This window comes from Protobothrops mucrosquamatus, unplaced genomic scaffold (genome assembly GCF_001527695.2).
Source record: "Protobothrops mucrosquamatus isolate PMUCROS unplaced genomic scaffold, P.Mucros_1.0 scaffold_186, whole genome shotgun sequence".
NCBI lineage: Eukaryota > Metazoa > Chordata > Lepidosauria > Squamata > Viperidae > Protobothrops > Protobothrops mucrosquamatus.
Genome location: NW_015386262.1, coordinates 962,399 through 975,349, shown reverse-complemented (window position 1 = coordinate 975,349; position 12,951 = coordinate 962,399). Strand labels below are relative to the sequence as shown.

The following is a 12,951-nucleotide window of genomic DNA, read 5'->3' as shown; positions in this document are numbered from 1 at the left end:
CAATTACATCAATTTTACAATTGATGTAAAATAAAATGCCTTTAGAAATGAAGAAATATTTCCACTTGAGCAGCATTCATTTAATATAAATATTGTGTTTATGTGTAGCAAGCTGCAGAGGAATACTGGCATTCCTTTTGCAGCAAAAGCAACAAAGACTTTTGCCACACCTAAAAAACTAACAAATTTATTACAATCCTGATGAAATGGATTTTGTGCAACAATATTTTGATGTAACAAATGTAATAGCTTTAAATTGTTAAAAGACTTTGTTTAATGCAGTATCCCTATAAAGATTATTTTAGTAAGACAATTCCACAATTAAAAATCCCAGCATATTATCCAGAGAATAAAAGTTCAGGCACTCTATTGGCAAGGTGATATTTCATCTACTGTATCAAAGTTAGTGTTCCATAATTGTTGAGTTAGTATTCTGGATCAGAAAATTACAAAGCAGGGCCTTCGTTATGTTGTTATCTACCAAAATAACTATTTTTAAATTGTGAATTCATATTCTGAAATGACTTGGACAGTTTCATTTATCAGTGAATTTCATAAACACGTTTCACATTTTATAGTGTGAGTAGATGTAATTGTGTAAAGTTTGAATGTATTACCTGTTCTAGGAAATGGAAAAAGACAAAAAGTCAAAGGAGATGAAGATCAAAGGTATTAAAGTGAAAGGAGGAAAATCTGAAATTTCAGAGTTTAAAAGAAATGAACAAGAAGATGCTGTTTCACAGTGGATGACTTTGTCTCAGAATGCTCTCAACCTACCGCATGAGAGCAAACCCCCAGTTGGTGATGGTACCAGTTTGATAACAGTTGGCATTGATGCTGGTGGGATAAGGGATGAAGCTCCACAGACACCCTGTACAACAATGCCACGGATACATCCAAACTGTGCAAATCTTACTGCGAATTTCAGTTCACATTTCCTGTGTCCTAATTCAAGGTATGTATTGGAAAACTGAATGTTGGCCACGTGTAGGGGAGAGTTGGATGGAGGATAGGAATGAGTATTAATTTTTATTCATTTATTTTAGAAGGTCTATAGCAGGCATGTCAAACTCGCGATGTTACGTGACGTGCGACGTATCGTGACTTTTTCCCCATTGCCAGCAATGGGGTGGGCGCGGTTTCAGTATGATGCATCCGGCACGTGGGCCGGCAGTTTGACATGCCTGGTCTATAGGCTCCTCCAATTGTAACCAACCTGAAGCAATGTTTTCTTTCCTCTTCATAACTTGGATTAATACTATATAAAATATAATTATAATATCACAATCATAAACATCACATAATGAGATCCTGGGAATAACTTCCATTCCCACCAGCCAATCATTTCTGTTAATAGAAGGAAAACATCTCATTCAACCCTCAGGGCTTGTTCAAAGCTTTAAAGAGTAGAGGTTTTTTAATTCATAGATTTAAATATAATGTGTCTGACTCCTTATTTAAAAATGATCTTTCCAGGGTAAATTTTTTAAAATGATATAATATATGAAACACGTTTTTTAGTTTCATTTTGAAGGAAAACATTACACTCTCAACTGCTCAATCGTTGTTGTTGTTCAAGAATAAATGTATTCTTTCTTTATCAGACTTCCAGAAAAAGCAAAGAAACGGCGAAGTCCTTGGCCATCAGTAGGACAAATAGGTTCAAACAATCGTCAGGAAGATGGAGTTATGACTCAAGTAATTATAAAAAAATATATGTTGTAAACTAATGCAGTTCATGCACTACTGATGCAATTGTAAATCAAATTATTTTTCAATTAATTTTAAGCTATACACTAGATGTGACAGAAATAAAACTTTTGTTTAAACATGGTTTATAGCCCAGCTACAGGTCAAGTAGGGAGGAGGTTCCACCTTAGGTATGAAAAACCAGCTAGGTGACTTTAGGCTACTCACTACCTTGAGTTATTTATAAGGTAATAAAGGCGGGATAAAAAAACCCAAACAAATCAGGATATCTCCTCTTTGGAGCTTACCTTCTTTGCAGGCTGTGTATCTTAAAATCAGCATTCCTGTTTGATGGTCTCATATTTAGGTACATTAAAAAAACAACCTCTTATGCCCTTTTAAATCAGTGAGGAAATAATATCACTGCTGATTTCAGCTGAATCTGTCAATATCATGCGGCTGACTTTTCTAGAGTTTTGATTTGCTGTACAGGTAGTCCTTGTTTAGCGATTGCCTCAGACTATGACTATTTGCAGTTACAACAGCGAGAAAAAAGTAACTATGCAGCCAGTGGCAGCATATATAGGACCTTCACATTGTTTCTCAGTCACATTGGCCATTACAGTCAAATAGTACAATATTACATCATCCTACACCTGGTTTTTGTTTTTATTTTTTTGCCCCCTGGCAGGGCAGAGGGATTATTTAAGCAAGCTATCTCTTCCTCTAGAAGCTTTTCTCCACAATGCAGTGCTTCTCCAGAAGGTGCTAACCTCAAGTTAACCAGCTCAGCTCTGCGACCTTAATTAGTTGATTGGAACTCCTCCAGTAGGCTTGCACTGCTGCCTGACACTGACCAGACCCTAATTAATTTCACACTGAAGATTTTTTTTGCCTCTAAACCATGAGTCTGATAGAAAAAGTGCCAGCACATTCCTTTAGATGTGTATTCCCCATTGTACGGCAAGTTCCTCTCTTGTAATCCCTTCCTATCCAATTAATGCAAATACAGACATTAATTCTTTTCTTGCTAATTATCCGAGTGCGAGGAGGGAAGAGTAGGGGAAAAAAGGGCCATAAGATTTTTTTGTTTTACCCAATTCCCTTGTAAGTTGAATTCTGGAAACTTTCCTCAATGTTTGGATTCACCAAGCTTTTGGAATCATAACTTTCTGGCAGTAAAGCAAAAGAAAGCTGAAATCAAATGATGAATCAAATGACTGTTGCGGTCATATGGTTTTTCACTTAGGGCAGACATGTCAAACACAAGGCCCAGGGGCCGGATGCGGCCCGCGAAGTGGTTTCATATGGCCCGCGAAGCCATCCTGGAAACAGTGAGGGAACGGCCCCCTCTGCCTTGGCCCTGGCCCAGGCCAGCCAGGAGCCAATGTACAAATTTGTGGTGGCCATCTATGCTGAAACGCATTCAGTCTTAGCTCCATAAGCCCCCTCCCCCGCATGGCCTGAGAGGAACAGTGAGGCTCCTCCAGTGGACCATGCCTTGGCACTTGCCCTGGTCCCACCCCCTTCTGCCAGAGACACTCAGATCTGTCCCACTCCTGCCCACGCCCTCACAGGCACCCTTGACGCGAACGATGTAGAGCTGGCCACACTCACCCAGTAGGCCACACCCAACTCCATCCACGCCCACCCAGTAGGCTGCACCCACCCTGGCCACACCCACCCGGCCCCCTGAGGGCAACTGCAGTGCTGATGCGGCCCTCAATGAAATTGAGTTTGACATCCCTGACTTAGGGACTGCTTTGCTTAACATCTGAGTGACTGGTTCCAATTGAGGTTGCTAAACGAAGTCTAGTTGTGTCCATCCCTAGTATTAAAGCATTCAGAAAGTTATGTTGTTTTTCTAGTATAGCCTGGAGTTAATTATTCCAATTCAATTATATTCCTTTGCAAAAATGAGTAAACAACTCAATACTAAATGGACAGGTTGATGTTTAAACATTCCTGGCCTCTGGACCGTAGCTTGTTCCTATGATCTGAATTGGAAAATAAACAACTGTCACTGAGCTATGCATCTCTTTGGCTTTTTTGGTGGTTTTGGTTACAGTGAAGGCCTATTTGAATGTGGTACCTGAAAGCAGCAATTTTTTATGGGAAGATTGGCTGTCGAATTCTGACCCAGAATGGAGTTTTCATAGCTTTCGGTGTGCCAGTTAAAATAATTATTTTAGAGGAATATGCTCGGAAACACACTTCAAACATTACCTTGGCTTTCCCATTTTTTTCAAAGGAAGTTGCTGCTTCTTATTCTTTAGCAGATGAAATAAACAAATCATAATAGACAATGTAAACCAACAACTGTAGATGGATTTTTCAAAGATATAATGCTGAATGCTGTCAGTTACTAAAGCACAAAATATATTTATTTAGCTTGCCCAATAATTTTTATTATTATTATTGTAATAATAATAATAATAATAATAATAATAATAATAATAATAATAATAATAATAATAATAATAATAATAATAATAATAATAATAATAATAATAAAGTTGGAAGGGACCTTGGAGGTCATCTAGTCCAACCATTTCAGACAAATGCCTGTCCAGTCTCTTCTTAAAAACTTCCAGTGTTGGAGCATTCACCACTTCTGGAGGCAGGTTGTTCCACTGGTTAATTGTTCTAACTGTCAGGAAGTTTCTCCTTAGTTCTAGGTTGCTTCCCTCCTTGATTAGTTTCCACCCGTTGCTTCTTGTCCTGCCTTCAGGCGCCTTGGAAAATAGCTTGACTCCCTCTTCTTTGTGGCAGCCCCTGAGATATTGGAACACTGCTATCATGTCCCCCCTCGTCCTTCTCTTCATTAAACTAGACATACCCAATTCCAGCAGCCTTTCCTTATATGCTTTGGTTTCCAGTCCCCTAATCATCTTTGTTGCTCTTCTCTGTACTCTTTCTAGAGTCTCAGCATCTTTTTTACATTGTTTCTTTTGAGAGCTGTTATTTTTCCTCTTTGTTGGTATTGAGGTAGACTGGGCTTCTATTATCTTGCTTTTCAAAATTTCCCAAGCTTCTTGCGTTGTTTTCCCCTGGAGGATTCTCATCCATGGAATCTTTCCCAAGCCTTCTCTAAATTTATTGAAATTAGCTCTCTTAAAGTCCAAGACTCTAGTTTGACTGTGTTCTATTGCTTGTGCTTCCATAATGTTGAATTCCAATATTGCATGATCACTTCCTCCCAAGGTTCCTGTGGCTTCAACACCTTCTATCATTTCATCTCTGTTAGTGAGAATTAGATCCAAAATGGCTAATCCCCTAGTTCCTTCTCTACTTTTTGGGAGACAAAATTGTTTGCTAGGTTTGCAAGGAATCTGTTTGATCTTCCACTTGGTGCAGAGTTTGTCTCCCAGTTGATATCAGGGGTAGTTAAAGTCCCCCATTACTATTGTGATGTGCTTCCTACATACCTTAGTTAGCTGACTAGCAAAAAGTTCATCTATTTCCTCTGTTTTTTTGTGTGGCCTATAGTATACACCTATGGTAATGTCGTTTTCCCCCCTTTTATATTGACCCAAATGCATTCAAGACAGTTTTCATCATTGTTGTGCTCTATTTCTGTAGAGATGTAGTTGTTTCTTACATATAGAGCAACTCCACCTCCTCTTTTATTTGGTCTGTTTCTTTTAAATAATTTAAATCCCTCTAGCTGTGTGTTCCATTTGTGGGTTTCATCCTACCATGTTTCCGTAATGGCAACAATATCATATCTGCCCTCATTAACCTGAATTTCTAGTTCACCCTGTTTGCTGTTCATACTCTGTGCATTGGTGTATAGACATTTGAGTCCTTTATGACTGACCCTGTGTTTACTTTCTACGTAACCTGTGTGGTGCCTGATTTCCCCTATTGTCTTACCACCTATTTGGTTAGTGCACTTTGTGTGACACTCGCTATTAGAAGCTTGATTTTGCTTGACAGCAAGGTTGATATTTTTAAAAACTTCTACTTCCTATTATAATGGTATAAATTTATTTGGTGATAAAAGCTTTTCCTAAATAAAGGAACGATTTTTAGTATGTTACATGAAAGGCAGAAATGAATAAAAATAATTTTAAAAATTAAATAAAGTAGTTCAAATCCAAAGAATTCTTATAAATATCTCCCAAGAATAGTTATTTTGCATGATTAGGACCAAGTTCTTATATTTCTGATTAATTAATTTTTAAATTTTTAAAAATTCTTTTTTATTTTTTTAAAATATGGTTTTGGGCGGCATCTGGTGCTGTTGTATGTACAATTGTCCACTGAAGTGTTGTGTTGCTGATTTGATATAAATTATATTATAATCATGGTATAGATGTTTCCTTGGATGCATAATTATTCCATGTTTAGAACCAAATGGAAAAGGTTTCCCTGTATGAAAGAGCTGCTCAAATTGATCAAATGGTGAACATAAACAGGAAGAAACGCAACATTTCAAGATGTGAGAAAAGAGAAATTCACTTGCCAGAATTAACTACAACAGGGCAACAGAAAGAACTGAAAGCAATGGAAAGTATGTTTGTTATATTCTACAGATCTTTGTGAATATGTTTTGTCTTTGTGTGTATAATTATGGGCTTCACATCTGAAATGTGTATATATAATTATGGACTTTAAATATGAAGTAGCAGTACATAAGATTTGAAGAAATAGTTCCCAAAATGTTTATTGACAGCAAACAACCTTTTCTTTTAGTACACAACTGGAGCAGCATCTTTCCTTTGTAAATGGATGACTGCATGCAAACCAAATCTAGAAATTACTGGAAATGGGAAGAAATTCCGCTATTGTTGGAGTACAGTTATTGCTGGCTTTAAGTGGCAGCCAGCAAGCATATTTGCCCCCAATTCAAATGGAGCCTTTAGCCTTTATATTTTTCCATTAGAAGCATTAGTTGTGGTCCTTGACTTACAACCATTTGTTTGGTGACTGTTTGAAGTTACAATACTGAAAAAAGCAACTTATGATCATTTTTCACACTTAACAACCACTGCAACATCCTCATGGAAACATGATCAAAATTTGGACATTGGGCAGCTGGCTCATATTTATTGATGGTTGCAGGTGTCCCAGTGTCACCTGATCACCTTTTGCAACCTTCTGACAAGCAAGGTCAATGGGGAAGACAGATTCACTTAACAACCATGTTACTAACTTAACAACTGGCAAAAAAGGACATAAAATGGGCAAAACTCGCTTAACAAGCTTGCTTAGCAATAGAAATTTTGGGCTTGATTGTGGTAGTAATTCGAGGACTACCTGTATTGTGTAATGTCACTGGTTGCACTTGTTTTTGTTTGATTTTTTTTAAAACAAGCCCCTCTATCTAGTGCTGCTTTCTCCAGTAAAAAATTAGTTCCATTAGAATATTTTAAGCATAAATAAAATACTAAAAGATAAAGTCCTGAATAGTTTGGCCTCAGGAACATGTATTGCTTTATTTTCTTTGAACTGGAGAAATTCCATAACCAACTGAGAAACTACTTTGCAATCCCCTCATTTTCTTAAAAGGCTTGCAATACATGAGGTAAGGGAATAGAAGAATGACTTTTTTTATTGGTGAAATATCTTTTGGATAATGCAGTGTGAGATAGCAAATATATTCTGATATTTCGCTAGCCATGCCATTTCCCCATCAGAGCAAATTTGAAACTCAACCTGGCAATAGAAGTCACAACATACTTCTGTGTTCATTGAGGCAGTACATGTCTATAAGCAGCAGATAATCAAACAAACATCCAAATAAGTAGAATACAGTGTGTGTGTGTGTGTGTAAGTACAGTATGTAATGTCACACATGTTCATTACATAAGGATGTGATACCTGTTGCTGCATTCAACTTCAGACCTGTTCTGAAGAGACTAGTGGCATGACTAGCAAAAAAATGTATTCAAAGTATTCATGGTCTCAACTGACATTCCCCAGAATTCATTTCACTAATAAATAGCGGCCATGAAAACTGCAGTGATTTCTGTTTTCAGTTCCTTTTTTAAAAACGGATCTTGGGCTATTTTTAACGCTAAGCAGCCTGAGGAGCTTCAAATTTGGACCAGAGGCAGTGATTAATGTTGCTTTTCTGACGGGTATTATGCTCCTGAAAATGGCCGCTTTCATTTATTTTTAACCACACAGGCTGATGTCCTCAGATATACATGTACTGAAAGCTGAATTAAAATATGAAAGCTTTGATAAACAGATCATTTTTTCTTTTGCAATGGTTTCTTTTTGCAATATTCAAGGATTTTGTTAGCTATTGGGTTGTTTGGAATACTGGAATATCAGAACACAAAATGTGAAATTCTATATTAATAATTTTATTAAGCTTATGAAGATTTAAATACAAAAGGTGAAATATTGGAAAAATGGGGAAGGAAACGGGGAAGAGGAAGAAGTGTAGGGGAAAGGGGGGAAAAGAAAAGAAAATCATTGACTTCTAACTCTTTTTAGCACAGTAAAATAAGATAGTGTCATTACAGCCTCAAATTTTTACTTTTATATACATATACCAGCCATTTCTAACACAACAAAGTAATCTAAACAGCAAAACCCACAGTTTAATTTGTTTTAAAAAAAGAAAGGAAAGAGAAAGAAAAAAATGTGCAATTCTAGAAATAGTTATTTTTTCTTGTAAAAGTTAAACAGGTAAGAGTGCTGAAAAGGGAATCAAAGAAACCTGAAATATCCAAAATACCATCTTTACTAAATATGGATCAGAATCGTGAAAAACAAGAAGTAAGTTAAATTTCTCTGCTGTGAACTTATAGCCATGTAACAATGTGCTTAGTCTATTAAAATTGATTGAAACTTCCTTGGCTTTGTATATGCAGTAATGACAACAACTCAGCCAAAAATTAAAAGTCCAGGATAACCACAATCCCTTTGGATAGTTATCCATGGGAGGATAGGATAGTATGGGAAGGTATGTGATATCCATTTCAAATGACCAAGATATGGTTGATGAAAATGTTGTGACATGAATTTCCTGCTGGGGATATTCACACTGGTGGTGGGCTGCTAGGTCAGAATGGTATATAGATCCTATGGGCATCAAAGCCCTTCAATCACTTTGGGACTTTGCATTGGCTTTCTTGGTTAAATACCTAAAGCTGACAAAGAAAGTTCTCCTGATTCCTTTCTGGGACTTGATGCCCATATTACTTTTGAGGTAGCAGAATCTTGGAAATACCAGAAAATCTTGCTCTTTCACACCCATGTTCCCAGACCTTTTTTGAATTCCTTTGGTCAGTTATTGTTTGAGTAACATTTGCATTCTTTGGTCTGTTGTTTATAAGTACATAAAAAGCATGGTTTCATGCCGCATAAGGAATGGTAAAAACTGCTGCTAAAACCTTTTGGAAATTTTATTGCAATGTAAAACACTGGGGTTTTGGGGAAGATTGGTGTGACCGCCCAGAGTTGTTTTTATACAATTTGATTAATAAAGAAATAAGATAATTTTAGTGAGCTTCTAATAAAAGTCTTCTGCCAACTAATTTTATTTTTCAATGCAATATTTAGAGCACAGGAAATTCAGGAAATATGCAAAATGAATGAAAAAAAGCCAAGTTTTCCATGTAACAGCATGCATCTTGGGAAGATATAGAATGTCTGGCGTAAGACATTTGCTTTTCAATTAACTTTTCATTTAAAAAATGCCATGGATAACTCTGCAGAACATGTGTAGATCCTCTAATAAAGTATTTTGAAATGCAGTAGTCACCAAACTATTCATTTTGTATGAAATTATATAGTATATTTAAAGGTACAGGCAAAGCAGACCTATAATCAGTTTGTTAAATTAAATGTTTGGGGAGTGCATATGTTGTTATTATTTTAGTATTAGTTGTAATTGGGGAGAAAACCCTTGCCACCCAGATGTTGTTGATCTACACCTTTTAATAACTACTGCCTGTATGTTCATGGTCAGGGATGCTGGGAACTGTAGTTCTCTAGATCTTGAGGAACCACTTCTTTCCATACTGCCTCATGTATTCAGCCTGGGAAATTATCAAATTGTTTTGTTTTCACTTTGTGGTGAAAAAAAAACAAATAAAAGAGAAGACATACCACAGTTTTCACAGAAATTTCAGCACTGTTGATTGATCAGGGATTATGCTGGGGTAGCCTGCCTAAGTATATGTACTCAATGCTCACACTAAGACACTAGGGGACACCTTAGCACTCAGCTTCACATAAGCACACATAGAATAATCAAAATTATACCAAAGTGCCTTTAGTCCACTAGACGCCACTCGCATTGCTAGCAATGTACAGTTCTATGAAAAAGTATCCATCCATTTTTAGTTTTTTATGAATTTTGCATATCTTTGCCACTGAATGTTATCCACTACAAATGTTTTTAATTTTGGTATTATTTTTTCTCTCAGACATAATTATTTGGTAGAAATTAATAGCAAACATATGCAAAAATTTCAACATTTCAACAGGGAATGAATACTTTTTAGCTTTTCACTCTTCAGCTCCATGCAAAAAAAGATGCTAAATGTGGCTATTACTAATAAAGCATATCAGAACATGCAAGAATATGCAAGGATTCTAGCTTGTGGAATAATTGTAGCTGGTCTCAACTACAAAAGATAAGTTTGGATAAGGAGAAAACTAACAGAAACCATCCAAACACAAACATTTAGAGCCCAGGACAACTCTTACCATAAACTTCTAATGTTTCTAGCCTTTAGTCACCTTCCCATCTCTGGTTGTTCAGTGGCTGCTAATACAAAGGGCCTTCAGTTTATCCTGTGACTTAATTTGCCTTTGAAATACTATTGTCTGAGTCCCGGTCTTCTGTATTTCTGGACATATAATTTCTGCTACTTGTTATGATGGAGAAAATATTTGTAAGATATTGTAAAATGATTTGCCCAATGATAATAATAAATAGATATCACTGCAGAAATACAGTCATGTAACTTACATTTTATATATAGTACTGTGCAAAAGTCTTAGGCCACCACCTGCTTTGTTGTTTTAGCAATGTTTTAATGACTATAATTATTTTTTGGTCTTGAATACCACATCTTGAATATCCAATTTGTTTGTTGATTTCCCCTTGAGAATAGTCTTGCTGATGCAAAAGTATGATTTTTTGTCTGTCAAATTCTGTGTTCCTTGGCATTTTGACTGGAATGATTTGGTAGAAATTAGGCCTTATTAGCAAGCTTCCAATGAATTACACTCATACAACATGTGTCTGTAGTGTATGTAATCCTGAAGCATATGTTGCACAAACCTGATGTAATAGACCTTTTTGCACAGCAGTCATTTTGGCATGACATAATAAGACACATACAGGTGTTAGCAATGGCAGTACCTAGGGTTCCATTCCATTTAGGTTTATGGGGGCCAGGTGTCTGCTGTTGCTCAGGCGCAAGGGGAGGCCACACTACATACTTGTCACTTTGGCCCGTGGAAGCTGTTTTTTCTGCTTTTCCCTATTTTGGATTCTGCATACGAATTTCCTATATTTTCTGGCTATACTTTAATAACGAGACTAAGACATAATTATATATGGTCATTATACAATTGCTACAACAACAAATCTAAAGGTGGCCTAAGACTTTTGCACAGTACTGTACATAATCAATTTTTCTGATAATGTCTGAATGTGGGTAAGCAAGCACCTAACATGCTGGGAAATTTAAAAAAAAGCAACTTCTCATCCTGGTTCTTATTTTGAGAGTAAGACAGTTTATCAATTATATCACTGGTGATGTTAATTAAGGGTACCCTGTAGCTCTGATGTACAGTATTTGAATGCATTGCATAGGCAATAGAATATGAGCACTGAAAGCATAATCTTAATATTTAGCACAATCAAAATATGGAGAATCAGAATAATATATACATGTGCGGGGCAAAATATTCAGAAATGGCTTTTGAAAATGGCATTATGGACTACTACATGGTTTATCAAGATATCTATAGATGCTGAAATATGTAAAATTGCATAGTCAGGATCCTTCAGATAGTGATAGAAAGTAAATAATAAATATCTGTAATGATGTGGAAGAAAGTAAGAACAGGAGAGATGAGTAGGAGAAGGATAATTGCCATATCTACACTGTATCCAGTATTTTTATTTATTTATTAGCTTTAGAGGCTGCTGAACTCCAGATTTGGGGAGCTCATAATTAAAAATGGAAAAACAATTAAAAAAAAATATATGCCCATTTTGTTTCCATCAATTTGACATAATCAGGATTGTGCAATCTGACCAATGCAGTGTTATTAATAATATGTCTATTGCTCTAATGACTATTATTTGGAGAAGGCCATTGTCTCAAAGCAAGTGGGAAAAACAGCACTGGCTGTAGTACCTTTTGATTAAAAGCAGCCAATACGTTAGGGATTACAAAATACATTCTACTTCAAACTGATAGAAGTATTTTTTTATTATTCATATTGGTTGGTATGTTTTAAATGCTCTGCTAAACTGTTTTTTATTTTATTTTTCAGGAGGTCAGAGAAACTTACTGTTAATGCAACACAAAGTGAATGAATGCAGTTTTTTTCTTTATGGTTTTCCATTGATTATGCTTTTCACCATTCAGCTTCAAGTACTTGATAAAGGAAATAAACAGGAAATAGCTTTTCCTCATACAATGAATATATATATGCTGCAGGATTTTTTCCTAAATAAATATATACAGTAATTCTCATTTAGCTAATTAAAAATATTTTAATGTGTCTTGCACATGTCATGGACAATAAGCTGAATTTCTGTGGTTCTTTATTTGCAGAGGTTTTATTTGCAACCTGAATCAAGGATCATTTTTACAGAATTGGAAAGGGAAAAAACACACTATCACTTGTAAAAATAAAATATAAGAAAAGGAAAACCTGTAAGTGTATCAGCTGCTAAAGACTTCTTTCCCTTCCTCCACAAAGGCAATGAAGTTAGACACACTCTCACTCAAGTACACACCCAGAAACACATATTTTCTACAGCAGCTGATCAGAATACCACAACAATATGTGCCTGAATATTATCTATTTTTATTGTTTAATGATTACAAGTAACAGAGAAAAATTACTATAGCAAGGCTCATTCAATGTCATTAGTTGCCTTGGGTGATTCTGTTAAATTCTATAAAATAGCAACAATTTTTACTTAGTACTAGGTTTTTGGACATTAATTACAAATATATATATATTGCACATATATAAGTATATAGCTAATTATCGTCAAAAGAACATAAAATAACATGGCAAAGGAATGCCAAAAGTGAGTCAGCCTCT

At 35.9% G+C, this 12,951-nt stretch overlaps 1 protein-coding gene across 1 annotated transcript in view; it reads left to right on the top strand.

Annotated features, from left to right (window-relative positions):
- CDKL3 (cyclin dependent kinase like 3) overlaps positions 1–12,486 on the top strand; it is a 39,965-nt gene extending 27,479 nt beyond the window's left edge. The window contains exons 9-14 of the mRNA XM_029285768.1: positions 627–955; positions 1,605–1,698; positions 6,043–6,205; positions 8,327–8,424; positions 9,211–9,305; positions 12,169–12,486. Coding sequence (XP_029141601.1) covers positions 627–955; positions 1,605–1,698; positions 6,043–6,205; positions 8,327–8,424; positions 9,211–9,246 — 720 coding nt within the window. The 3' untranslated portion in view covers positions 9,247–9,305; positions 12,169–12,486. The remainder of the gene's footprint in view (positions 1–626; positions 956–1,604; positions 1,699–6,042; positions 6,206–8,326; positions 8,425–9,210; positions 9,306–12,168) is intronic.
- Positions 12,487–12,951: the final 465 nt, after the last annotated feature.